This window comes from Kogia breviceps, chromosome 7, assembly GCF_026419965.1.
Source record: "Kogia breviceps isolate mKogBre1 chromosome 7, mKogBre1 haplotype 1, whole genome shotgun sequence".
NCBI classification, from domain to species: Eukaryota; Metazoa; Chordata; class Mammalia; order Artiodactyla; family Physeteridae; genus Kogia; species Kogia breviceps.
Window position 1 is genome coordinate 63,606,330 of NC_081316.1, and position 27,957 is coordinate 63,634,286.

Here is a 27,957-nt window from a genome sequence, read left to right on the forward strand (position 1 = left end):
AGAAAGCCCATGTGCAGCAACAAAGACCCAACACAGCCAAAAATAAATAAATAAATAAATAAATAAAATTTTTTTTAAAAGAGTCATTATAGAGGAGTCGACAGGGGAAAGATATGACATATAAAAAAAACGGCAAAATGGCAGAAGTAAGTCTTTAAATGGAAATGAATTTAACTCTCCAATTAAAAGGTAGAGGCCGGCAGAATAGGTTTAAAAAAATAACACATGATCCAACTATATGCTATCTACAAGAGACTCACTTTAGATCCAAAGACACAAATAGGTTGAAAGTGAAAGGTTAGAAAAATATACTCCTTGAAAACAGTAACCAAAAAAGAGCTGAGGTGGCTGTACTAATATCAGACAAAATGGACTTTAAATCATGAATTGTTACAACAGACAAAGAAGAACATTATATTTTAATAAAAGACTTAATCCAACTGTTATCAACAGTCCACAGATTTATCTTCAAACTTCACTCTGATCCAGGAATCTGGGCAAAGTACATCTAGTCCCTGCACTGGCCTCACCACAGAGCCAGAAATTACATCTTACGGAAGCACAGCAGCCTTCCCTGAGGTCCTAAAGAAGCGGGTCACATGTACCACAGATCTCTGGGTTCTCACAAGCACCAGATAGCCTTGCAATGTGGGGCAAGTCCCTCCTCCTGAGACCACAGCCCCCCATCTGTATGTAAGGGGCTACCACGACAGCATCAGAGCCTTCCCTGACATCACCACCCCACCCTGCTGTACCGGGGCAGAAGCCTCCCCCATCCCCAGGCTCCCTCCCACCCTACTCCACCCCCAGGACTCCTGCTATCACAGTTCCGCTCATGGGCACCCTTGCTGTGTTTCGGAGCTGCCTCCCCCTTTGGTCTGGAAACTCCTCCAGGACAGGGAGCAGTCAATTTATCTCTGCATCCTTTGTGCCCAGCCCGGTACAGAAAAGGGGCTGAGTGCCACTTAGCTGGATGGGTGAGTGAGAACGTGGCTGGGGGAGGTGGTTTCCGGCACACGAGGAACCTCCAGACACCCCCACCTACTCCCAAAGCCATCAACATGATGGGTCTGCCCAGCCTACCACAGGATCCCTGGGAAGGAGCTCACGCTCTGCGAACGCCACCCAGCAGGGGAAGTCTGACTTCCTCCTCTGAGCCCTGTGCCTGCTCCTTGTGCCACAGCCCTGTGCCCTACACAGCAGCCCCTTCCCAAGGTCTCCTCTCCCTGCATGCTGCCCCCCTCACCAGCATGGCTCCCTATCCTGTCTGGACCTGCCCCAGCTCATGTCTAAATTACCTTATCTGGGACATATATACGCTGCCAAATGTAAAATAGCTAGTGGGAAGCAGCCACATAGCACAAGGAGATCAGCTTGGTGCTTTGTGACCACCTAGAGGGGTGGGATAGGGAGGGTGGGAGGGAGACGCAAGAGGGAGGAGATATGGGGATATATGTATATGTATAGCCGATTCACTTTGTTATACAGCAGAAGCTAATACACCATTGTAAGGCAATTATACTCCAATAAAGGTGTTTAAAAAATAAATAAATAAATAAATAAAAGCATAGCTGAAATGAAAAAAATAATAATAATAAATTACCGTATCTGGGCTTCAGTTTCTTCACCGGCAAGATCAACACAAAGATCCCTACCGTACAGCCTTATGGCAATAAAATGAGATCAGGTATAGAGAGTACCCGGCACATAGTAGGACCAATGTGGATGCTACTTTTGAAGAATTAGAGCCCTCAACAAATGAATAACATTTTTTCATAATGAAGAGATTTGGATTCTGAGCACAGCTCTATGAAGGTGTTTTCTGTGCCTGGTACTCTGTGGGGCTCAGAAAGGCTGGCATGATGGATGAATGGAAGGAATGAGGGAGGGATGGGTGAGTCTCTGTCACTGATAATGTCCCACACTGGGCCACTCTACACATGGGGCAAGAAACATCATATTCTCTGAGGTCTCCTCAAAGAATTTATCCCAAATAAATATTTATGCCAAGTAAAGTGAAAGAGAGAAAAGAATGGGAAATTCTCATACACAGGAACACTACTGATACGATTTTAGTAGTAGTCGCCGCGGCCATTAAACTCTTATGAGCTGTGTCCAGCGTTGGGCTGAGCGTTGTATCCCCAGCCCCTCGGACAAAATGAGGGTGAAATCACAATCGTTCATTCGTTCGGCACAGAGCTCTATCTCTGCGTGGGCTGGTGCTGGAGCTGAGGAGGCGGTGGGGAGCAGGATGAAGGCTGTCCCCCGTTTCTGGGCTCACCAGGAAGCCCCAGGAAGGCAGGAGGAGAAGGTGGCATGCGATCAGACTCCAATGTGGGCAGAGGAGGGAAGGGTCCCAAAGGGAGTCGTGGGCACGGCGTGGACTTAGAAGTCAGCCAGTAGAAGAGGGACCAAGTGCTCGGGCAGACGGACTGTCTCTCAGGACAGGGAAGGGGTGGCGGGAGGAGGTGGACCTGGTAGGCAGGTGAAAGGCAAGCACTCTGATTGAACCCCTCGTGGCATTTTCTTCACAACAACCATCCTGGGAAAGGAAGGTTTTTATCCTCATTTTACAGATGAGGAAACTGAGGCTCAGGAAGGCTGAAGGACGCGTGTGCCCCGGATGCGCACATTTATCAACAGCAAAGCCCAAGATGAGCCCAGGGCTGCGGGCTCTGCCTGTGGAGCTGCATGGCTGGCTGGCTCCCCAGAGCTGGGACTTCATTCAGGACCAAAGAAGTAACAGAAATGTGCTTTCTGTGTGAGGGGTGGGCAGAGCCAGGTCCACCTGCAGATACCTGCTCCCAGCAGAGGCTGCCAGACGAGATGGGCCAGCCTTCAGGGGGGCTGGTTGGAGGAGGGTGGACAGCAAGTCAGAGGCCTCCTGAGGGAAAACAGCTGTGGGAACTATGAGTGGCCCAGGCCCTCCCTCTGGGGTCTGCAAATGTCCCCATCCACCCAGTCCCGCCTGCAGCCCAGGCCCTGGCACCCAGCAAACACTCAGTGACAGTGACTTTTCCTTCTGTTTTTGGTCTTGGCCATCTCTGATGGGCTTTTGAAGAGGCTCTCCGGCCAAGGGGCTCTAGAGGGGGACTCCTCCAGCCCCAGGACAGAAGACTGTCTATCCTGATCCTGCTCTGACGCCTGCCTTCTCACATACACACGTATACATAACTCACACTCAAAAACGCGGATGCAGGGCACGGCTGCCCATTGGTCCCACATGGTCCTGGAGGACATGAAGCCACTGGCCAAGCCTCCACAGCACACACCCCTACCAGCCCAAGGGCCTGGTGCCAGGCCGACCTGGCTCAGGGCCCACATTCCTGAATCTGGAGACCAGGAGCTCATTAGAGCCTCAGGCTGATCACGGGGAAGGGCTGAGGGTCAGGGGCCATTGTGGCCCTGGGAAGGAAGGGGAGCTGGAGGACTCAGCTGGGGGCAGCACCTCTGCTTCTTCCCCATATCACCCTCGGGGCCTGCAGTTCCAGCCACGTCCTCCCCCATTCACTGCTCCCCAGTCAGGCTCAAGGCCCTTCCTGGTCTGGCTTCAATAGACTTGCCAACTTCGTCTTCCCTTTCCCCAAGGGCTTCTCTACATCTGGGCCTTTGCACATGCTGTTCCACTGCCTGGACTTCCTGGGGATTCTGAGATGTATATAAATAAGTAATTTCTGACCAGTGGGGTGAGTGTAATGAGAAAGGGAGGCCCCAACAGACACATCACAGGGAGAATGGGCCCTGAGAGAGTCAGGGAAAGTTTCACACCTGGGTTTTGAAGCATAGATAGGAGTTTTCTAGAAGAAAGGATTAGGGAGGGGATTCTACAGCTAAGAACATGGATAAGAGAATATGGGATAGGGAAGGATGAGCCACCCAACAGGGTTATTCCTGATAGAAAGATGAAGGAGCCCTCACCTGCTGAAGAATCACCATTGTCCTTGGTCAAATGCTCCTACCGCCCGCCTGGCCAGACACAGTTCTGCAGGGAGAGAGACCATGTCAAGCCTCTGAGCCAGCCAGCTCTGGAAGCACTGAGCCTGGCTGGGGTCACCTGGGCTCTTCCCAAAGCCCCAGCCCCTCCTCCCTGAGGAACCTCCCTGGCTTCTCTCCCTCTGGCCACAGCCCAGCCTGCGTGACCTGAGCCTCTGCCACCATCACCAGTTCCACTGCCCAGAGCAGCTGAGCTCCTTTTTTACTACTGTTATTCAGAGATTCCCAAAGGGCTCCTAAGAAGTAGAAAGTTTAGCCCCCTCCCGTGGACATATGGGAAAAGGGGCCAGAGAGGGACCAAGACTTGCCAAAGGTCACACAGCAGGACAGGACAAATTCAAGACTAGGACTTGGTCTCTGGCCACCCAGCTCAGAGCTGCCCCAGGAGTACAGGTGACAGGGACAGCCTGGCCCAAGAGGAGGGTCAGGCTGAACATGACCTGCTCATGACACGCCGTGCCTAAAACCCTTCCAGAGCACCCCCGGCCTTCAGGATGGGGGCTCTAATCCTTCCCCCATCTTGCGTTTAAGGCCCAGCACTACGTGTCTCAGTCTTGCCTCTCTCTGCTTTCTTCCTTCCCCACCCCTGCCCTTGGGCCATTCTCAGCACTCATTCTTCCTGAAATATGCTGCCTCTTTTTATACCTCTTAGATTTTGTATACACTGGACCCTCTGCCTGGAATTCTGACTAATAAATTCCCACCTATGCTTCATGGCTGAGTTTAGATGGTACCTCCTCCAGGAAGCCTTCCCTGACTGTCCCCAGGCTGCCAAGAGCCCCGATATTTCCCTCTATCCAGCCCTGACGATATGCATTTGTTGTCTGGTCAGGGTCTGTCCCCACCTCTGCTCCCAAAGTAAGGGAGTTGATACAGGGTAGGGTGTGGAGCTCAGCCATCACCTCACACAGCAGAGGGACGGCTCAGGAAGGACTCGTGGGACTGAGCGTGGTGATCAAAAGCAGCCCCAGCCCATCGGCCCTGGCATGAGGCTCCTCTGGCCCCCTGCCTGCCTCCCAGGATGAGCATCAATTTTTCACAAGGTCCATTCAGAGGCACTGAGGCATTTGATCCTCTGCCCATGACACTACCTGACACCTGAGCCCTGACCCCTGCCCTGGGGCTCCGGGATACAGCAGGCACACCGTCCTTCTGGAGACCTGCACCTGGCCTGGGTGTCTGGCTGAGAAGGGAATTCAACAAAGGCCAGCAGGCAGCTGCCGTGGGGAGGTACGTCTGTGAAGAGGATGCCCAGCTGTGGTGCCCCGAGAGCCAGGGGCAGAACCAGGGCCTTCAGGGCTTTGGGGGGTGGAAAGGGGTTGAAAGAACATAGAATTTAAGGGCCACGTGTAAGGAAAAAACTACAAAATAGACATTTTTTTTCCTAAAAATAAAAACTAATCCCTGTTCAAGTTAATTGCTTTTTAAATTGACAACAGAGTACACAGAACTGTATTTACATTTCTGTACCCATGCTCTGTTTTACCTTGTCCTCCCAACAACCATGGCTGATGGGGCTTCATCTCCCATTTCACAGATGGGAAATTTGAGGCACAGAAGAAGGAAGCGACTTATCCAAGGAGAGAGATAAAGAAAGAGATAGTGGCTGAGAGAGGCCTAAGGAGACAAAGAGTCAGGGACAGAGGACTCTCTGTCTGCCACCCCCAGCATGTCTTCCCCCCGTCCCAGCTCTGGTCAGAGATGGCAGGGGGCCCAGACCAGGAGCAATTGGCTGTGGGGACAGTGGCTCCAGGGTGGCCCGAGCCCATGACTCCCCCGAAGTCCAGCAAACCCTTCTCCCAGTGCTCAGGACAGCGGGCAGCCCATCCTTACCTGGGTCCCTGCTGCCCACCGGCCTGGCTGCAGCTGCCACCTGTACAGAGGGCTCGGGAAGCTGGGGTGGCAGGTGTGGGAAAATCTGCAGACACACGCCCCCCTCTTCCTCTGTCTTGCTCCGTGACTTGCTCTGGGGGTCTCTCTGGGTCTTGCAGTCTTTCACTGTGTGACTCTCTCTCTCAGTCTCTCCCTTTCTTTCCTGCCCAGGGCAGCTCTCCGGCCAGCACTGCTGCCCTCTCCTCCCCACTCCAGAGCCTTCCCCCGGGAGGCGGAGTCGGAGGGCCCTCCGAGGTCTGGGTGTCGTGACATCAGCATGGGAGGCGGGCTGTGCTGCCCAGGGCCCTGGCGGAGCCCTGGCCGCCCAGCGGGGAGGCCGGGGCACTGGGGTCTTTCTCGGCTGTGCTGCCGACCATCTTGGGAGCAGGCCCGGAGCCACTCATCCAGCCTCAGCTGCCTCCTGTCATTTACAGTAATACCCACCACCTGCTCTCAGCACCTGGGCAGGAAACCTTGTTCTGATCCCGACTTGGTCACTGATTTGCTGAGTCTTGGCCCCTGCCTGCTGTCTGCCAAGACTGTTTCCTTCTCTGCAAAATGGCTGTTTGAGACTCAGAGCAAAGGACCCCACGAGACAGGGCAGGAGGTAGCAAGCCCTGCCTCCTGGCCCTTTCTGCACCCACCCTGCTCCACACATACACACAGACACTGCCCTTGCCCCAGATGCATCACCCTGAAGTTCATCACTTCACCACTGCCCCACAGCTTGTTCTTGGGGCTGGGGCGTGGGATGCCTGCTGTCTCTAATCATCCAGGAAACCTTCTCAAAGCAGCTAACTGGGAGCAACGCTGCATGTACCAGGGACTCGTGCAAACTGAGGTGGAAAATGCGATTTTACAGTAGGGGAGGAGGGTAAACGAGGAAGAGAGTGAACAAAATGTTCATTATTAGCGTCAGTGAAGACAGTGACACCGACTCCCTGTTGAGACCTGGCCCCTGCACGTCATGGCCCTTCGCCTGCAGCGACCCTGGCAGCAGCCCCAGCCAGGCAGGCCTCTCCAGGACAGGTTTGGCCAGGGCGGAGGGAGGTACTCTTTTGGATTCTCTGTAACTGGGTTGTGCCTGCAGGGAAGGGGCCACCTGGCTGCCACCCAAAGGATGGGGTGGGGGACCCAGGGAGGGACCAATGGCCCAACTGCGCCACCCCCTGGGCACAGGTGCCCGACGGCGCCCCCTGGAGAGCGAGGCTGAGCATCCAGCCTCTGCCTGGAGCAGCGGGTGGGAAGCGACAGTGCTGGGACCCAGGGTCTGCCAAGGCTGGGGCTCCCTCTGACCCGACGACCCTGACCCCTGAAGACCCCTGGATGCTGGAGTGTGCTTGGCTGGGTGCCCATGACCGGAGTTGCTCCTGAACACTGCCCCCACTGCTGGACTCCCATCTGCCGTCCGCACTTGGTACCCACCATCCCTCTAATCATCTCTTGCTGAGCCGGCCAGACTGGGTGGGCGAGTGGTGTCAGCCTCACACAGATGGGAAAGCTGAGGCGCAAAGAGGAAACGGTGCCCCACGCAGAATGCAGGTCTGAGCTGTGAGGGATGGGTGCGGAGCGGCGCGGGGGTATGTGGTCCCCTCCAGATGCTGCACAGCTACAGCTGCTCAGCACCCACCAGTGGCCAGGCACTATGCTAAGGTGGGTACATCATTCAGCAGATCCTTCTCTCACAGTCTTACGAGGAAATCTTGGTCTTAGTTCTTTTTTTTTTTTTTTTTTTTTTTGCGGTACACGGGCCTCTCACTGTTGTGGCCTCTCCCGTTGCGGAGCACAGGCTCCGGACGCGCAGGCTCAGTGGCCATGGCTCACGGGCCCAGCTGCTCTGCGTGCGGCATGTGGGATCTTCCCGGACCGGGGCACGAACCCGTGTCCCCTGCATCGGCAGGCAGATTCTCAATCACTGCGCCACCAGGGAAGCCCAGTTCATTTATTTTTTCCTTACTTCCCACTCCCAACACAGCCATCAAGTTCTGTCCACACTACCTCCGAAATCTCTCTGGTTTCTCCTCCCCGCCACCCCCGGCTTTCTGGCTCGAGCTGCCATCATCTTCCCCTCAACAGCCTCCACTCTGATCCCCTACATCCACCTGTACCCCCATAAGCCCATCTCCTTTTTGGCTGCCCTTCATGCGGCTGCCCCCCTCTATTCCACAACTGGCTCAGGGCGAGGCCTTCCTGCCCCCAGCAGGCTCAGGGAACACCCAGTAGCTCCCACACTGCCTCGCCACTGGTTCTCTGCATGTCTTCCCCACCAGTTTGTACACAGTGCCCCACTGTGGCTGCTTCCCCCGCATCCCCGTGCCTGGGACGGGACTTGGGAAAAGGCCAGGTGAAGGGAGAGCTGAATGATCCAAATGATACCAGCACAGCCCCACCAGGCAGGCTTCGGGGTCCAGCCTCAGCTGTAACTCCCTCACGTGGTTCTCTAACCAGAGGACAGTCACCCAGGCCTGAGAAACATTCCCTTCATTGTCCCTTATCCCCAGAGGGACAGACAGACACAGGAAGGCTTTTCTGGAATTGTGGCAACATTTATTCTGAGAACGGAACAGGTCTCCACTCCCCTGACCCTGCGCTCGGCCCTGAGGGGAACGCAGCCCAGCTCGGGGTGCTGTGGAGCAGGGGCCCCACCCATCTGCAAATGGGGACTTGAGGCCCCTGTGAGCTGCAGGGTGCACCAAGCAGAGAGCAGCTGCTCTCCCCACTCACCCTCGAGTCCCGGCCTGAAAGACCCCCATCCTCACCTGCCCAGTCCCCAGGGCCTCCTGGGGACCAGGATCCCCACACAGCCAGGAGCCAACCAAGGGCGACCGGGAGCAAGGGCAGGGCTGCCGAACCAGTTCTGTCTGAGAAGGGAGTCGAGGGACACAATGCCCAGCCCCCAGGCTAAAGCCCACACAGGTCTGCCAGCTGGTCCTCGTTTGCCCCCGTAGCCCAGGTGGACATGGCTGAGCAAAGACCTGTGTGTCGGCCCCAGAGGTCCCAGGCTGGCTTATCCGGCCCTCGACGCTCCACCCAACTCAGGAGTCTTCCTTTCAATCAGACACTGAGAAGTAGTGATTACATGACTGTGTATAGTGTGTACACATACAAAGATACATAGAGAAAGGGTATTGTTTTGCCCTTATACAGCACTTGTTAGTAAAGAGTGCTGACAAACGATAATCACTGGCCCCACTTTGCAGAGGGGGAAATCGAGGCACAGGAGGTTTAAGCAACTTGCTCCTGGTCACACGCAAAGTCCTCACCCTAGGTTGGGGTTCTTGAGGAGAAGTCCCAGCTTATCGAGAAGCAATCCTTTCGTCCTCCTTGTCATTCAGTTCCTGGCCCCTCCCGTGACCCAGGGCCAGGACACAGGAGCAGAGCCAGCCAGAGTGAGGGGTCAAGAATCCAGCAAAGTCAAGAATCCAGCATATCCAGCCAGGACACTGCACCCAAGAGCCAGATGTGGAGCTGAAAAGTCAGGTTCCCCAAAGGAATTCCCAGCAAGGCCACAGGAATTCCTGATCTTGAACCAACTGGACTTTTTCATTGACGTCACCTGGTCTGGAGCCTGAGAAGGGCACAGGAGAGATCCAAAGCTGGTCACAGCGCCAACACTCTCCAAGAGCACAGTAGGTGCTGGCTTGTAAAACATCCAAGTACAACCCCCCATCTTCTTCATCCACTTCCAGACCTCCTCTGAGAAGGTATGACCTCCCCACGTCCCTCCCCAGGCAGATCAAAATAAAATCAGAGGATCACAGGAACTGGAGTTTAAGAAGAAAAAAAGGGTTCTGGCTTTCAGTTTTCCTTTAAAAACCCCTGGTTAAAACTGAGAGTTAAAACGGAAAGAATATAAAACGTTGAGGACTAAAAGGAGAGTTTTGGTCCAGGCAGCAAGAGGGTTACGGCTCCTCAGCTACGCTTCGGGGGAATGTTGGTGGAAGGGCCTCTGGTCAGACAATGGATTTACCATCTCCTGTCAAGCCCAACGCGCAAACTGATGCCAGCGGGCCTGAGACCACCACTCCAGAGTCCCTGCTCCCGAGAAAAGCCCAGGTCTTGCAGCAGAGGGGGTTCTGGGAGCATGTGCCTCCCCTCAGGTCTCTCCCCACCTGGCCCACTACATCAGACACACTCCTTCTCGCATCAGGGTAGTGGAGGCAGGACGCCCTTCCTCTCCACCACCTCTCCAGGGACCCTAAACCAGAGGCTGGGAATGCAATCAGAACCTAGAAGGAGAAGGTGGCTGCAGCTCCTCTGGGCGTCTGTATCTGAGAGGACCTGAGAGCAGAGGCGAGGCCCAGGACGGACGCCAGGTCTCCCAGAGCTGCGAGGAGAGGTCCAGCTCCACATTGGGTCTCATGGGCATCGTTTATTCATTTGGCAAATCTCCTTTGAATAAATACATGATGGGCGGGTGAGTGGATGGGATTCGAGAATGGACAGATGTCACCTGGACATTTCCCAAATTCTAGCCTGGGCAGGAACCCAAGAGCCAAGAGTCCTTTCAAGGTGCCTAGAAAACCAGATGTAGGTGCCAAAGAAAGCAAGTCTTGGACACTGGGGAAGGCCTGGGACACGAGGGGCAAGAGTGAACCTTGGGGATGTGGCAGTTTGTGTGTAAACAACTGACATCTTCTTGGCACTCTGCTGGCAGACAGCAGGGCCTTGGGAAAAGGTTTTCAATGGATTGAGTCCCTTAGCCATGGTGGCAGTTGGGGTAGGGAGGGCTGTTTTAAATCTCAGGCAAGAAGACTCCTCTATGAGAAGGGAATGCTTTGGGGTCCTTGGGACACTGAGGCAAGTGTCCTTGAGAGGGGACGAGACCTCCCAAGGTCACACAGCAAGTCAGTGGAAAAGCTGGGAAAAGGACGCCAGTGTCCCGGCTCCCAGGTTAGTCCCTGGCCTGGTTGGGGACATGCGGATGGCGGTGAGAACTGCAGGTAGATGGGCAGGTATCAGATGGCCGTGAGGGAGGCACTGCTGAGGATGCGCACAGCAACGGTGCCCGGTAGGTCGCTGGGCTGCTGGCTGTTGCGGTCTCGGAGGTGGAGGGTGTGCAGCGCCTGGAGGTCATCCGAGCTGGCCTTCAGGTGCACCTGGCCCAGGAACTCATCCTTCAGGACTCGGTAGTTCCAGATCTGGAAGGAGACAGAGGATGGCTGGGGTCCATCTCCAAGGCAAGGACTGTGGGTCTGTGAGAGCGGCTGACAGCGGTGGCAGAGCCTTGACTCCCCTTCCTGTGATGCAAGCTGGGCTGAGGAAAAGGAGCCTTGCATCTGCCTCACCATGGACCTTGGGCAAGGCCATGCCCCTGCCAGAGCCTCAGGCTTCCTCCCATATGTCAAAGCTCCCCTCCATGTATACAGTTAAATCCGTCATTATTAGCTCTGCTGTTGACCTTGGGTGACCTTGGACAAGTGATACGCCCCCTGCTCTGGTTTCCCCATCTTCAACATGAGGTTTGGATCAACGGCTCCTAAGGGTCCTTCCAGCCCAAACATCTATGGGTCTGTGATTTGATCCGGTAGGACTCAGTGTTAAAAAACTTGGAAACCCTATAGTAGCTACCCCAGGATACCTGAGTGTTTGTTTACAGATGGTTTCTCACCAGGAGAGATGCTGGCCTGGACCCCAGGGACAGAGGGCTTCCTGCCAATGAGCTCAGAACTGTGGCCCCCTTGGCCTGAGAGGAGAAGGAAGCCCGTGCCCAGGACCCTGGCTTTCTGATCCCCTGCTCTCAGACAATAGTCACCCCCACCATCTGCCACCAGGGGAACTTAAGGAACAACTCCCAAGGCTTTGGGGCAAGGTTGGCAGAGACGACCACTGTCCCTGGCCAGGAGTCTGACCCTGCTGTGTCCCACAATCCCTACAGCTAATCCAACTCATCCCATCCCACATAGGGGGCTCTGGGGCACCAGGAGGGGCAGGCAAGAGAATTTCCTAGGCCAAATGTGTCGGGGACAGAGTGGGAACCAGAACCCAGTGTTCCTGGGTCCCTGTCAAAGGCCCTGCCACGCTGGGCCCAGTCACCCTGAGTGTGGAAGTATGAGGCGGGGGGCTCAGGAGGGACCCCAGACAGGTGGGCTCACCTGCACAGTGATGGGCTGGCTTGGCTTCTTGCGGTAGAAGATGCCTTTCACATCATACTCGGGCGTCGAGGTGCCTTTCTGCACGGCCGAGCGGACTTTGTCCCCCTCGCTCTTGATGATCACGTAAGAGTTAGCCCCTAGAAAGAGGGAGTGGGCAATGGAGTGAGGGTGGGGCTGGGACAGGCCCCGGATGAGACAGATGTCTGGAAGCAGAAGCCTGGGCTCGTGTATTCAGGAGAAGGGAGACCAGAGCCTGGCCAGCTCCCTAACTTCCAGAGATAGCAGGGGGCACGCTGGTAATCTCTGGTCTCCAGACCTTTACCCAAGCTGTTCCCCCTGCCTGGAGCACCTTTCTCCCCTACTTTCCTTCACCAGGCTTCATACCTTAATACTTCCTCAGCCTGGAGAAAGACCCCATCCTCCAGGAAGCCTTCCCTGAGCCCTCCCTCCTAGCTGCCTGTCCCTGTGTCTGACTGCCCTGCCACACTGGAAGCCACCCAAGGGCAGGAGGCAGAGCATGTTCTTCTCTATACGCCCAGCTTCATCCCAGGGCTGGGCCCAAAGTGGATGTCAGAATGGGTTTGTTCATTCAATGAGAGCAGGAGAGCTCTGGAGGCTGTGTCTGTGGCTTGGGAGGGGAGGAGGGCTGGGGGTTTTCTCCAGGCAAGCTCACCTGTTGGGGAGTCCTTGAGACCAGCGGCCCCCAGGACATGCACCTGCGTCACCTGCTGGGGGTAGCCGCACAGGGAGCTCCAGCAGGAGCGGGGAGGCTCATCCAGGCGTAGCTCCCTGATGCAGGGCAGAGGAGAAGAGGCGGGAGGTGATGGAGAGCGTCCGGGAAGACAGAAGGTCAGGGGATTCAAGAAGAGTGGGGCGGGGGTCAAGAGCAGTGTTTAGTCCAGACAATGCTTGTCTTGGGCAAACAAACCTCCATAAGCTTCCTGCTGCTCCATCCCTACCCAAGGGTGCCCCCTCCTCCCCCAAGGGAAAAGCAATGCACTGAGCATTACTGTGTGCCAAGCACTCTGCTGGGATGTTACAGGTATTATCTCTAATCCTCACAAAGCCCTGGGAGATAAGTGACTGCCACTATGCCCATTTGACGGATTAGGAAGCATCAGCATCACCGGGGGAAGGGGCTTGCCCAACACAGCACAGACTGGTGGGACCCAGGTCCACTAATTCCACAAGCTGCCTCCCCAGTCTGGGATGTGGGCAGGGAGCACCGACTCTGGGCTGCCTAGCAAGGTGGGAGGGCAGTGTGGGACGCACAGGTCTGCACTGCAGCAGGGACGGGGATGGTTTCAGGGTCCACCTAGCGGGTCTCTGCCACTGGTGGCACGGACTTAGAAACCACCCCCAACCAATGTCAATCTCCAGTTCTGATCTGTAAAATGAAGGGGTCAGGTCTCCCACCCCAAGGTTCAGGAAGAGCAAATGAGATGAGTGAAAGCTTCTTTATAAACTGTGAAGTGCTCTGCACACGTGAGCAGCTGCTCCTTTGTGTGGCCAAGAAAGGCTGGGACAGGGGAGGAGAGGAAGGGAAAGAAAGGGGATGGATGCCAATGTCAGGCCAAGGAGGCTGGAGGCCCAGGCTCCATGGCTTAGGATGACACTGAAGATCTCTGGGCTGAAGATTGCGGGCCAGCCTGGTGTGGACCTGGGCCCCGCCAGCCCAGCAGGCCCCCAGCCAGTCCCCACGCACCGGCAGTTGGAGGGCACATCAGTGAAGACTCGGAGCAGGAACTCGCCGGTGTGGCCTGGCTCGAAGGTGGTGGGGATGATGACGTAGCGGCCCTCGGGCTGCTCCGTGCGCAGGAAGACGCTGCGGGAGTTGATGTAGATGGAGCTGGCGGTCCTGTGCTGCAGGCTGTGCATGCGGTACTGGCGGTTCTCCTCCACCTGACGGGGGCGGGGACACCGGGTCACACAGAGCCCCTCACCCCACCCCGCACCCCACATCTCCCCCTCGTTGCCAGAAGAGGCATATCTACGGAGTCAGAAGTACATGAGCATCTGTCTGCCTAGGACCGGCGGGGAGGGAGGTGGATGCGTCTGGGTGGTGGCGGCTAACGGGTGCGGGGTTTCTTTTTGGGGCGATGGAAGTGGCCTAAAATAGACTGTGGTGATGGCTGCACAACTCTACGAATACACTTTAAGTGAGCGAGTCATATGGCATGTGAATTATATCTCATAAAGCTATTGAGAGGGGTGGCAATGGGAATCCCCCTGGGGACAATATCTGCGGGGTTTCTGACATCACAACAGAATCAAGTATCACTATCTGCCCAGGACACAGCATGTGTCCATGAAATGACATCACCAGCTGCCGGGACATGCTGGACAATTCCTGGAATAAGTGCCATGATAAGCTATAGTCACATCAGCGAAGGTCATGTCACGTCAAAGTCACAACATCGGCATGCAGTGAATGTTCCAACAGGCTGACGTGAACAAACGGTTATAATACGACCCAGCACATCAAATGTCAGGGCCTCGACTCGGGCCGCGGGCCTAGCACATGCACGTGGTTTCATTAGGTTCTCGGTGTCTGGCAGGCCCACGGTGCCCTGCTACGCTGCATGTCATGACACACGGGGCGTCACAACATGCGGAAGGCCTTGGGGCTCAGGCCAGGGGAGCGGCCAGTGGGAAGCCCTCCTGGCTCTGCCCAGTGCCCAGCAAGGCCTCCAACTCAGGGGGGCCAGAGCCCTGAGGGAAGAGGCAGTGGGGGGCCCCCCAGAGCCCAGCCCGACCACCAGCAATCGTCCCCTTCCCCGTCCAAATAGCCTGTGGGTCTGGGCGAGAAGAGATCAGGCTGAGAGCTCCAGCGGGACCAATCCAAGGCAGGCTGGGCCTCTGTGGGGATCGAAACAGGACCTGTGTCACAGCACAACCATGGCATCAGCCAAGGTAGCCAGGGTGACCAGGGTGATGTCGGAGACCAAAGTGTTCTAGAGTGCTCTCCCCCAGGCCCAGGCAGCCCAAACCCTCCTTACCCAGAGCAGGGGTCCCAGCTGGCCTCACCTTGTAGATGTCAAAGCCAATGGCCAGATTTTCACCCTTGCCATCCCGACGGGTGGACTGTTTTGGCCGTTGCTGGATGCAGATCAGCACTTCATCTTCTGGCTTTTTGACATCAAAGATGTACTGCGGGTGCAGCAGAGGAAGAGGGACACACGGTGAGCCCACACTGAAATTGGGCTCGGTGGCTCCCGAAGCGCGGCCCAGAACTCAGCTGTGTGAACTTGGGCAAGTCACATCACCTCTCTGAGCCTCAGTCCCTCATCTGTGAGATGGGCTGGCAATGTCCACCCTGCATGCGGGGTGGGAGGACTCGGGGAAACGATGGATGCTCAGCTCTGAGCCTGCATGCAGCTGGTGCTCAACGAAGGCACACCGGGCGTGAGGACTAGGCGGGTGCCAGGGTCATGACGGAGGAGACCGCAGGGGAGGAGTCCCCACGGGGAGCCAGCCTGGCCAAGTTTTCCCAGAAGGAGTAGTACTATGTGTGGAAACATGGGTTTGAGCCCCCAGCTCAGCCTCTAAATAAAATGTCCCTGTAACTCTTATTAGGGCACTCAGAGCCTGCAAGTCATATTGTGAGGTTGGGGGTGACAGGACCTCCCAGATATGCCCTTACAACCCCGCTGTACAAACGGTGCACTGAACCCCACGGAGGTACAGGGATGTACCCGAGGTCATGCAGGAGTCTGTGGCAGGACGGTGCCGAGGGCCCCACAATTGCTCAAGGGGTGGGGGCAGTGGGGATCCCTAAGGAGGCTCACCTGCGGGTTCTGGAAGAAGGTGTCCTTGTGGTTGATGCAGCCCCCGCTGCGGTTGTGCAGCGGGTCCTCGTGCCGCGTCCAGGCGCCGCACAGCCGGGCCTCCTCCCACGTCTTGTGGATGCTCAGGTAAGACGTGTTGATCAGGCGGCACTTGATGATGTCCGTGAAGTATCGGCACATGTCCTCAAAGGTCATCCTGGGCGTGGCAAGGGGCTGAGTCGGCTGGTCACCGCCCCCCACCCCGCCCACCAGCCTGCCCACTCGCCCCACGTGCTCTGCACCACGGCCTACACAGCAAGTGTGGACATGGCATCACACGGACCCTTCACATCTCTTTTGGCCTCAGTCTCCTGCTTTGTAAAACGGGAATGAATCTGACGACAGCTGCCTATCTCACAGAGTTAGTGCAGGAATTAAGCAATGCAATAACAATAAAAGCATGTAATACAACTTCCAGCAGACAGGAGTTGCCAAAGTCTGGCCGTTACAATTATTAATAGTATGAATAACTAATGTGCACAGCCCTCTACAGTTTCCATCCATTATCATCCACAGCTAGTGGTGGAAACCCCTTGGTAGGCGAGCTGCAGTGGCCAGGATGCTGCCACACCTCCAGGAGCCTGGGCGGGGGGAAGGGAAGTGCCCACCCACCTTCAAGTGTGCACATATATGAGAATATGCACACATATGCATCAAGGGTGAACATATCTGAGAAAGGCCTTAGGAGGAAGCCCTTTCCTGACGAGGGTTTTCTTTACTGCTATGTTTTAATTCGGCTGGCCCCTGAGCCAGGCTGGGCAAAGTGGATCTCATCCACAGGAGCCCAGACCAAAAGGCCTGAGGAGCCTCCTGCAGCGGCTCCCCTGACACCTGCAGGAGGGGACCTCACTGGGGTGCCAGGATCACTGCCATCTGTCTCTGGATCTGCCTGGAGCCCTCACAACATCTCCCACACACCAGGTACTCCTGTTTCCCTCCAGGAAGTGGCTCAGTCTCCAGATCAAGTGTCCTGCTGAAGAAAGACACTGAGCCTGGCAAGCAGGGCTAAATGCAGAATGAATGAATGCCGAATGAACGAATGCAGAGAGTGAATGAATGCAGGAATCATTATCATGCTCTTTAAGCAAGGCTGGGGCTTCCCTGGTGGCGCAGTGGTTGAGAATCCGCCTGCCGATGCAGGAAACACGGGTTCGTGCCCCGGTCCGGGAAGATCCCACATGCCGCGGAGCAACTAAGCCCGTGAGCCATGGCCGCTAGGCCTGCGCGTCCGGAGCCTGTGCTCCGCAACGGGAGAGGCCACAACAGTGAGAGGCCCGCATAACGCAAAAAAAAAAAATAAATAAATAAATAAATAAATAAATAAATAAATAAATAAGCAAGGCTGTTGCCATCTTCCAAGCTCACCTCCTCACCTCCCTGAACTCACTCTTCCCATCCCAAACCCAAGTGTGCTCTCTTGCCTCTGGGCTGGGTCTCTGTCCTCGCCCACCAAGGGCTCCTCTGCTCCCTGAGTCTTAGCTCCTCCAAAGGGCCTCTCCTCTTCCTACCTGCTCTCGGCATCAGGCTGCCAGCATGCCCTCTGCCCTCTGGTCAATTCCCCACCTGCTGGTACCCTGGCCTACTTGCCGAGGGCTCAGCCTGGGTACCAGAGCAGCCCAGGGTCCCCTGACATGGGCAGTGGGGGCTATGGGGACAAAAGGGTCCATTCTGCCCAATTCACTTTACAGAGGAGGAAATAGGCCCAAAACGATGCAGTGACTTATCCGAGGCCACATGGCAAATTGACGGTGGGGCATTTTTAGGGCGCTGGCTCCCGCCTCCCTGTCCAGCGCTTCCTGCCCGGCACACAGGAGGCTCCCCTCTCAGCCCTGGACATCCGCCCAGGGCAAGAGCACACTCACCAGAACTCGCCGTCATCCTGCACAGTCACACCCAACTTCTCCCGCTCACTCTTGCTCACTTTCTGCCACTCCTCTGAGCTGGGATGTGAGCACAGGGGAGGGAAGAGAGGGGAGTATCAGAGGAGGGACGCCGTCAGGGCCACTCTGGCAAGGGTCAGGAGGCATGAGGGACAGCTCAGCACTAGGCCTCCATCAGCGTGGGTGTGGTCGGGGGCACCCAGGGCCATGCCCAGGCCCCTCTCCAGGAAGTGCTGTCTGTCCACTCTCGCAGGCAACCGTGGGCTGCCACCATGCCGGGGATCCGGAGGTCTGGGAGCAATGCTGCAGGCTTGGGGCAAGGGGGGCACTGACCCTCAGTGAAGGGAGCTCCTTCACTGGGGGCCTAGGCTCTGCTCCTCTCCTGGCCTCACCAGGGCCACTAGCCAAGCACAGGGCAGTCACCCCCATTCCCTCCCTTGGTGGCCTCCCTCCCTGCTTTCCTCCCCACTCAAGCACCGAGACTGGTCTCTACATCCCCTATAGGAATCAGCTCATCCCCACCTCCAGACCTCTGCCCATGCTGAATCCACCCCCCCACATGCCCGCTCCAAAGTAAGTCTTCTCCTAATGTCATCCTCCCCCAAATCCTTTAAGGCCCAGCCCTGGTGCCACCTCCTCCAGGAAGTCCACCCTGTCCTTACCCAAGCCCTCGTACCCTGGCCCACCCACCTGGGGTCTGCCCTGTGCCTGCCCCCTGTCCTTGCCCAAGCCCCGGGGCTCACGTGTCACTCCAGGGCCCGTTCCACTCCCGCTCGCCCCAGGGGTTGCGCAGGCGGATCATGTCCAGCTTCTCTGACTTGAAGAAGGCCAGCAGGCCACGGCCCAGGCGCACCTTGCGCACATCAGTGATGGCATACGCGTGGCCCTTCACCAGGCCACACGCCAGCCGGGCCTCCATGTCTGCTGCTGTCACTGCCTGTGGGACACAGTTGCTCAGAGGCAGGGCAGGGCAGGCTTCACCTGGAGCCAGAGGCCACACCACCCCCTACAGGACGGGGAGGGAATGGCAGCCCCACACAAAGGGAAGACCTCATTCCTCTGAGGTTAGGGACTGACGTCTGCATTCACAGCCCTTTACCAAGCCGGGAACAGCAGTGGGAGATAAAGGAAGGGACCTGCAGTGGGACCAGCCCAGGGCTGTGTTGGAGCGACTAGCACTGGCTCAGTTTTGCAATCTGGCTGTTAAAACGTTAGCCTGAAATCAACCATGGTAGGAGTATTTACACCACAGAAGTCAGGAAACCAGGGCTTTTTAATTTTCCAGTCTTTTATCAACATACGACTGGGTCAGCAAACCTGGGTTCAAATTCTGCCTTCACTGAGTCCCAACTTTCCTACCCAAAACATGAGCAGTCAATGAAATAAGACGATCCTCTTGAAGAGCCCAGGCCTGTGCCAGCAGGCAGTAGGGGCTCCCTCGCCCTTCCCATTGCCTCGCAACTTTGATGCCTTAAACCTTGGCCAAAGGACCTATCACTCTGTTATGAAAGGGCTGGGAAAGGGGGACGCTAGTTGAACAGTGTGGGCGAGGCCTTTCATAGTGTAAAGGTTAAGGCAGGGGGCCTGAGGCTTGTGCTATCCAGCACTGGGGAGGGGCTGCACCCTCTAACTGCTCCCCTCCCCCCATGAGGCTGAGGGTCTGGATTTGTGATCCAACCTGGGCAGGGGCTCTCCCTGAAAAGCCAGTCACCTCCCACCCCAATGAGGGTCAGTGAAGGGGAGGGGCCGCCTCTGGGGCTTGGCTCTGTGTTCCCACCTTGATGGAGGCACTGATGAGGCCTCCCCGGCTATGCACTTTCAACACACGCTCAAAGAGCTGGTTCCTCTTGGCCTCATCACTGACAAAGTCACCCTCAGTCAAGTCGATGGGCTCGGAAACCCCACCTGTGAAGTCCACCAGCGCATCCGCCGTGTTGCCTCCATCCAGGGCCTGGTAACAGCCTGCCAGCCTGGAAGCAATGTGGAAAGAACTCCCAGATCATGTTCCCCAGCCATCCTAAATCCTTCACCTGATAGGGGAGATTTCTGAGACTCAGAGAGGTCAAGAGAACTGCTAAGGTCACACAGCAGGCCACACAACAGAGCCAACCCAGGTCTCCGGCACCCAGGCCAACGTCTGTCCCACTGAACCGCACCATTTTGTCACTCAAATTCCCCTTGGCCTTCACAGCCCCGTCTTCAAAAATTAGCTGTCCAGAAATCCAGCAATTCTTTTCAGAAGTGTTAAAAGTTCATATGTCTTTTAACATAATTCTGGATGAGTAACATGATTTATAACACTGTAAAACTAGCAATCACCTAAATGTCTAACACAGAGAACTGGTTTTAAAAGCTAATGTTGCATCTCAAGCAGCCATTGAAGAAAACACTGTAAAGGAACTCCTACTGCAGGGAAAATGCTAGTGCCTGCTTGTTACATTTGAAAAGGCAATACAGCCAGACTCCAATTATGTCTAAAATGTATGCAATAATTCATTTCAAAAAGATTAAGCATCTACTATGTGCAACAGATCAGGTGCTAGGACACAGCTGTGGCTCCTTATTTAAATGTTAGGAAAAAGGTTGGGGTCTTAAAGGCAGAGTGCCAAATGTGAACGTGAGAAGCAGAATGGGATATAAGACAAAATACCATTTCCATAAATTGAAAATATATGCCCACAAAACACCAGCACAGGTTTTGCAAGGTAACCTACAAACAAAAGAGCCATCAAAGATGTTAAAAGAGCTGCCGCTGGTGGGGGAGGGTGCAGGGAGAGCAAAGGGAAAAAATGGAGACATGGAGAGGGGGTGGGGCCTTGAGGGGACAATGTCCTGCTGTCCTGAACAGAGGAGCTGCCCCATTAACCCAGATGGCCCAAAACAGGGACGGGGAGAACAGCAACCTGGGAGAATATGCAGGAGTATAGGAGAGTTTTATTATCTTCTGCATGGTTTCCTATATTTTCTGGATTTCCTATAACAGATATGCATTCTTTTTATAATTTTAAAAGTAAATAATTTTTTTTTTTTAGAAGCATAAATGGTGCAGCCCCTGTGTAAAACAGTTTGGTGGTTTCTCAAAAATGGAAACACAGAACTACCATACGACCCAGCAATTCAATCCTAGGTATATATTCCAAAGAACTAAAAGGAGACATTCAAACAGATACCTGCACACAATGTTCATAGCCACATTAGTCATAATCGCAAGCAGGTGGAAACAATTTACCCGAGTGTTCATCAACAGGTGAATGGATAAACAAAATGTGGCACATACATACATATATACAACACACATACAATGGAATACTATTCAGCCGTAAACAGGAACAGAATTTTGATACATGCTACAACATGGAAGGACCTTGAAAACACTATGCTAATTGAAATAAGGCAGACACAGAAGGACAAATAGTCCACTTATATGAGCTACCTGGAATAGGAAAATTCATAGAGACAAAAAGCAGAATGGAGGTTCCTAGGGTTGGGAGAAGGGAGAAAGAGGGAGTTATTGTTTAGTGGGTAACAGAATTTATGTTGGGGATGATGAAAAGTATCATCATCTATACTGGATATAGACAGTGGTGATGGGTACAAAGCACTGTGAATGTAATTGATGCTACTGAATCGTACACTTACACATGGTCAAAATGATAAATATTATATTTTGGACAATTTTTTAAAATAATAAAAATTTTACTTAAAAGAAAAAGAAAAAAAAAAAGAGCTAGCCCACTGAGTCACTGAGTGGGTCTCCCAGAGTGGGAGGAGAGCAGCCTGCACCAAGGACCATGGTGACCAACTGACCACCAGGGGGCGGGTTTTGCTTTCTTAGGACTAAAAATGGAATCTGCCAACATGTTTTCATGGGTTTTTCTGTTTTTCAATTTTATTTTATTTATTTTTTTATACAGCAGGTTCTTATTAGTTACCTCTTTTATACATATTAGTATATACATGTCAATCCCAATCTCCCAATTCATCCCACCACCACCCCAGCCCCCGGCACTTTCCCCCCTTGGTGTCCATATGTTTGTTCTCTACATCTGTGTCTCTATTTCTGCCCTGCAAACCAGTTCATCTGTACCATTTTTCTAGGTTCCACATACATGCATTAATATACGATATTTGTTTTTCTCTTTCTGACTTACTTCACTCTGTATGACAGTCTCTAGATCCATCCACGTCTCTACAAATGACCCAATTCCGTTCCTTTTTATGGCTGAGTAATATTCCATTGTATATATGTACCACCATCTTCTTTATCCATTCGTCTGTCGATGGGCACTTAGGTTGCTTCCATGACCTGGCTATTGTAAATAGTGCTGCAATGAACATTGCATGTGTCTTTTTGAATTATGGTTTTCTCTGGGTATATGCCCAGTAGTGGGATTGATGGGTCATATGGTAATTCTATTTTTAGTTTTTTAAGGAACCTCCATACTGTTCTCCACAGTGGCTGTATCAATTTACATTCCCGCCAACAGTGCAATACGGTTCCATGGGTTTGTTTTTGATGGAGTTTTTGTTTTTCCTTTTACACACACACACACACACACACACACACACACACACACACACACACACACACACACACACACACACACACACACACCACTGTCCAAGGAGAATGACAAACAGGCCTGGGAGGAAGAATCAAGGAGAGGCTCCCACAGAGCTGGTCTCTGACCCCACTGGCCCTCCTGTGCCAGGCCTGCACCTGTCCTGCAGGGGCCTGGGCAGGTCACACTGCCCCAAAGCCCTCCACAGCTCAGCAAACCTTTGCTCATGCCCATGCTGGGAACCCAGGGCCTGGCACAGAGCAGGAGGAGGGAACAGCAAAGATAGAATGGCTGGACAGTCAGGTAGACAGACCAGTGGGTGGGTGAAGGGGAGGCCCAGCAAGCAGGAAAGGCAGTGGTTTGTCCTAACCTCCTCCACCAGCCCAGGCTCGGAGACACCGCATCCCCAACGAGGCCTCCAGGGAGGGCTCAGCAACTTGGATCTTTGGAAAAGAACCATCAACCTGAATATGGTTGCTGGCTCTGCCCCTGGCAACCTGCAGGACACCTGCCTGGGCCTCCATCTCCCCAGGTAGAAGTGGGAGTACCTATTCCTCTCTATGTGGGCTGGTTGTGGGGACCTGACACCAGGTACCCAGAGGCCCTGCAGTCCAGGGCTCCACCACACCTGGCTGTGCTCTGGGGGCCGGGCTCTGAGCTCGCTGTGTGTGTTTGCACCTGCCCCTCACCTCTCTGTGCCTGGAGCCCCAGCTAGAGGAACACCCGCACAGAGCCCAAGAGCAGTTCCGCCCCAGCCTGGCCTCCCGCCCACCCGCCCGCCCACCACTGGCACCTACTTGGCATAGGCCTTCTCCACCAGGGCACACCAGAACTCATTGCGGGAGCTGGAGTGGCAGTAGATGAGCTGGTTATTGACTGTGGGCAGCCGGTCATCGATGACCACGTCCACCCACTCCCCGAAGCGCCAGAAATGGAAGTGAAAGATGCCCACGTAGGTGTTGGGCTTCTCAGGATCCCACTCCTGCTCCTTCCAGTCTGGGATGACCTGGATGGGGAGGGGGACAGGATGGGGACACACTGAGGGTCACAGCTGGCTTCCTGAGGAAATGGGGGTGCGTGCCTCCAGGGAATCAAATGGAAAGGAATACTGGGTTCAATTCCCATCTCTGCCATGAACCAGTATGGGCCTTGAGCAAATCCTTCTCATCTCCGGGCCTCAGTTTCCCCATCCCTGAAGGGATTGGAGGCCCCCTGAGGCTCCTCCCAGCTCTGTCATTCTAAGATTCTATGAGCTTCCCCTTCCCTTCCTCATGCCTCCATCTGCATCCTCCCCCTCAGAAATACAGCACATCCATCCAAGTTCCTGCCTGGTCAGTGGTGCCACCATGCCCCCTGTCCTGCCCGAGCCAGAAGTTGGCAGCCATGCTGGCCTCCCCACTTTCCCTTTCTCCATCCAATCTGAGCTCCCACATTCTGCTAAAATGCACCTCCTCCTCTCCAGCCCCCCGGCACCACCCTGGCCCGGTCCCCCATCTCCTCGCCCCGGGACACTAACAGCATCAGCAACCACATCTGCCCTTGCCCCACACAGCAGCAGAGCGATCTTTCTGATCAGGTCCCCTGGAAAATAAAGTTCAAACCCTTAATATGCTCTGTCCCCAGGCTCATGTCTCTACCCTCACCCAACCCAGCCTCCACCTACCATGCCCTGCTCCAGGCTCTTTCTCTGGTCAGGAACTCTGCACCTGCTCTTCCTGCAGCTGACTCTCACTTGTCCTTTAGGGCCTACCCTCCTCCTCCAGGAAGCCTTCCTTGACTCCTCAGACTAGGCCAGGACCCCTGTCCATGCATCTCACGGCCCCTGGCACTTCTCCTCTGAGACACTGTCCCCAGTTATAATTACACAAGTGTGTGACATTGTGTTCAGTGCTGATACTGTCACTGGAATGTCAACTCTCTTAGGGCAGAGACACGTCAGCCTTCGTCACTGCTATCCACCCAGCACCTAGTCCAGGGCCTGGCGCAGAGAGGGTCCTTAATAAACATGTGTTAACTGAATGAATAAATTCACAGGCATCCACTGGGACTCTTAATAAAATTGATTATTTATGGAGCATCTTGGAAATGTCAGATACCAAGCCTGTGACTGCCATGGGTTATCTCAGTTCAATTCACACAACCACCCCATGAAATTACTAATATATCCACCCTCACTTTACAGATGAGAACATCAAGGCTCAGAGAGGGCAAGTAACTCGTCCAGGGTCACATAGCTAGAAAATATACACATTCTTTGGAGGCAGGCAGACCTGGGTTTGAAGACAGGATTCAAACGCAGGTCTGTCTGCCTCCAAATAATGAATTCTTTATCAGTGTGGACCACTCTGCACCCAGCCCCACACTGGCACTGAGGACCCAGATGATTCAGACATGGTCCCTGCCCTCGGGAGGCTCCCAGTCTGGTGGGAGAGGCAGGCACATAGGCAAGTGCTGAGGCTGACACGGGGTACAGGCGGGGCCATGGAGAGAAGGGAGTGGTGGGCCTGACCCTGGAGGACAAGCAGCAGCTTCTGAGCAGGCGTCCTGAGAGCTGGCAGTGGGCATCTCCCCAGCAGATTAGGACAAACAGAGGCAATTGGGGGCAGCAGGAGGTGGGGAGGTAGGGGAAAAACCCTCACCCTGCTGAGTCAGGGGGACCTGCTGGCCCTTTTGGGGCAAGGACCCAGAGGAGCCAAACCCCATCAAGACCATAAGAACCATCTTCTAGAAGAAAATCACTCCCAGGTATGGGGGTGGGCACGCAGGCAGTCAGGCTGAGGAGCCAGAGATGTATAGGAGGCTGTAAATCCCAAGGTCCCCAGCAGCCTGAGCAGAGACTTCAGCCAAAAGCCTTTCCCAACCCCCACCCTCATTAAGGACGCTTTTGTTTACACGCCTCTAACCATCAACAGGGATGCTGGCAAAGAGAAATGCTCCCTAGTGGGACATTCGAGACCAAGACAATGAAAATGATAAGCACAGTGAGAGGCGCTACAGCCACTAACGGAGCCCAGCTAAGTGCCATAGCGCCTGAACCCTCAGGGCTGTCTTCTGAGGGGTAGGGCAGGAAGTCGCTGCAGAAGGCCACCCACAGGCACCAGTGAGGGAGGCAGGATTCACACTCAGGGCTTCAGAGCCTGACACAGAGCCTAGAACCCAGCAAGGGCTGATCACTAGCTGGTTCCTTTTCAGTCAACTCTGTGTCCTCTGTCAGTGAAAACTCCCAGGCCGGCCTCTGCCCTGACCCCTGGCACGTTCCCTGACATTTGATTTCAGGACAGAAAAATGTATCAAAAATGGAGTACAGGGGCTTCCCTTGTGGAGCAGTGGTTGAAAATCCGCCTGCCAGTACAGGGGACACGGGTTCGAGCCCTGGTCCAGGAAGATCCCACATGCCATGGAGCAACTAAGCCCGTGAGCCACTACTACTGAGCCTACGCTCTGGAGTCCGAGAGCCACAACTATTGAGGCCATGTGCCACAACTACTGAAGCCGCACGCCTAGAGCCTGTGCTCCATAATAAGAGGAGCCACCGCAATGAGAAGCCGGCGCACCGCAACGAAGAGTAGCCCCAGCTCGCAGCAACTAGAGAAAGCCCGCGCGCAGCAGTGAAGACCCAACACAACCAAAAATAAATAAATAAATTCATTTTGAAAAACAAAGGGGGTACATGCAGGGGCACAGAGCAATGGAGAGTCGGAAGCTGGGAACACTGGCCTGGCCACTGCACCCTCCTCCACTCCTCCCTGCTCTGAAAGCTCTGGACTGCACGGGATGCGGAAGAAGGATGGGGGAGGGGGGAGGGAAGAAGAGGAGCCCTCGCAGGAGCTGGGAGGTACCACTGGGGCCACAGGAGGATCATTAGTCAAACCCAGGGCTTGGCTCTGAACCCTCTGTGACTCAAAAGGCAGCTAATGAGGCTCCAGGGTCTGTGATACAGAGTCAGCGATCTCCATGGGCCTCAATTTCCCTCCCACATCACAGCCCTTCAAGGAAGCCCTTCAAGGAAGCCGCAGGCCAGCTTTCTCACCCCTCAGCCCCTCTCTGCTGCCAGCCAGGGTACCAAGCGAGAGGAAGCAGTCTGTCCAGGGAGGTGTGCTCCCACGGGCACACAAACCAAACACCCTCCACACCATATCCAGTCATGCCAGAAATCAGGGAAGCAACCAGAGGATTCAGGACCAATCTGAAGAGGCTCCCACCAGCCAAAGACGGGCCAATCTGAGCAGCAGTAAAGGATAATGACAGTGATGAATGAAAACACATCCAATATGTTCAAATCCATGAGACCATGATGATATTAACACAAACAAATAGTTAGTCACTATTGGAGGGTGGCAGGGAAACAACTCATTTTTTTGAAACTGGAAATCGAAAGGAAAAAAAAAAATCAAAGACTTATCCTGACTTTTCTATACAAACTGTGGCGTAGAGTAACCAATAGCAGATGAAGGGAGGTTTTTATCTGGTGATGAATTCCATCTAAGAAGTGAGAAGAAATTAGAATATTAGACTCCTATTCTTTTTTTTAAAAAAAATAAATTTATTTATTTATTTTTGGCTGCATTGGGTCCTCGTTGCTGTGTGCCGGCTTTCTCTAGCTGTGGCCAGCAGGGGGCTACTCTTCATTGTGGCGGGCAGGCTTCTCATCACGGTGGCTTCTCTTGCTGCAGAGCAAAGGCTCTAGGCACACGGGCTTCAGTAGTTGCAGCACAAGGGCTCAGTAGTTGTGGCTCGCGGGCTCTAGAGCGCAGGCTCTGTAGTTGTGGTGCATGGGCTTATTTGCTCCGTGGCGTGTGGGATCTTCCCGGACCAGGGTTTGAACCCATGTCCCCTGCGTTGGCAGGCAGACTCTTAACCACAGTGCCACCAGGGAAGTCCTAGACTCCTATTCTTTTGCAACCACTGACAAATAATGGATTTAGGCAATCATGGTTTCTAACATCGATTTAGGATCACTGATGGTTCCTATGTCACACAAAAAGAGACAACCCGACATTATGTACCTCCTGAGAGAACTTCGCCTATGAAGCAGTTGTGCAAAAAAAATTGTGCCACACCTTATGAAGCCTCCAGAGGTGAGTGTTACCTCACAGGAAACTCAGGGCACAGACAAATATTAATCAACACCATGAAAACGAAGCCTGAAAAATCCAGATGGTTGGAAACTCCACAGGACAAATGACTGGCTCCTGCAGCAACTAGACTGCAAGGAAAAAAATGAAAAGATGAAGGGGAACCAACGGACTGCAGTAATGGACATTTGTTTGGATCTGATTCAAACAAAGTGTAAAATATACATATAAACATTTGTGACCCAGAGTGGAAACCAGAACATTTACTGGGTATTTGATGATAATAAGGAATTATTATAAAGTTATTTTAGTTATGTTACAATATTATGGTTCTGGGTTTTTAACGAGTCCTTATCGTTCAGAGATATATCCAGAAATATTTACAGGTGAAATGACATGCTGCCTGGGGGGAGCGGGGTTGTAGAGGAAACAAGATCAACCATGAGTTGGCAGTTGTTGAGGTGGAGGGATGGGTCCAAGGGCTCCCTAGGCTGTCTCTCTCCTCTCACGTGACTACAGTTGAAAAGCCCCATCGCCAGGGACACTAGCTCCCCGGCCCGGCATTCAAAGCCCTGCGGCTCTCAGCTTCACCCCTGAACACTGCCTCCCTCAGTCCCTATAGGAATCTACACCCCGTGATGCCTCAGGCCACC

General features: G+C 54.2%; 2 protein-coding genes across 5 annotated transcripts in view; both read right to left on the reverse strand.

Moving 5' to 3' along the window:
* The window catches only part of MYO7A (myosin VIIA), a 99,394-nt gene extending 93,355 nt beyond the window's left edge, over nucleotides 1-6,039 (reverse strand). Inside the window, exons 1-2 of the mRNA XM_059068299.2 lie at nucleotides 5,827-6,039; nucleotides 3,919-3,982 (exon numbers count right to left, since the gene is read on the reverse strand). Of these exons, the coding sequence (XP_058924282.1) occupies nucleotides 3,919-3,936 (18 nt within the window). The 5' untranslated portion in view covers nucleotides 3,937-3,982; nucleotides 5,827-6,039. The remainder of the gene's footprint in view (nucleotides 1-3,918; nucleotides 3,983-5,826) is intronic.
* A 2,351-nt stretch (nucleotides 6,040-8,390) lies between these two features.
* Nucleotides 8,391-27,957, reverse strand: part of CAPN5 (calpain 5) — a 55,528-nt gene continuing 35,961 nt past the window's right edge. For 2 of the 4 annotated variants that reach the window (XM_067038434.1, XM_059068298.2), the window contains exons 4-13: nucleotides 23,027-23,235; nucleotides 19,445-19,637; nucleotides 18,411-18,604; nucleotides 17,650-17,727; nucleotides 15,749-15,944; nucleotides 14,988-15,110; nucleotides 13,666-13,862; nucleotides 12,634-12,749; nucleotides 11,961-12,097; nucleotides 8,391-11,006 (exon numbers count right to left, since the gene is read on the reverse strand). In XM_067038434.1, coding sequence (XP_066894535.1) covers nucleotides 10,824-11,006; nucleotides 11,961-12,097; nucleotides 12,634-12,749; nucleotides 13,666-13,862; nucleotides 14,988-15,110; nucleotides 15,749-15,944; nucleotides 17,650-17,727; nucleotides 18,411-18,604; nucleotides 19,445-19,637; nucleotides 23,027-23,235 — 1,626 coding nt within the window. In that variant the 3' untranslated portion in view covers nucleotides 8,391-10,823. The remainder of the gene's footprint in view (nucleotides 11,007-11,960; nucleotides 12,098-12,633; nucleotides 12,750-13,665; nucleotides 13,863-14,987; nucleotides 15,111-15,748; nucleotides 15,945-17,649; nucleotides 17,728-18,410; nucleotides 18,605-19,444; nucleotides 19,638-23,026; nucleotides 23,236-27,957) is intronic. The other 2 variants (XM_067038436.1, XM_067038435.1) reach the window with 1 other exon arrangement.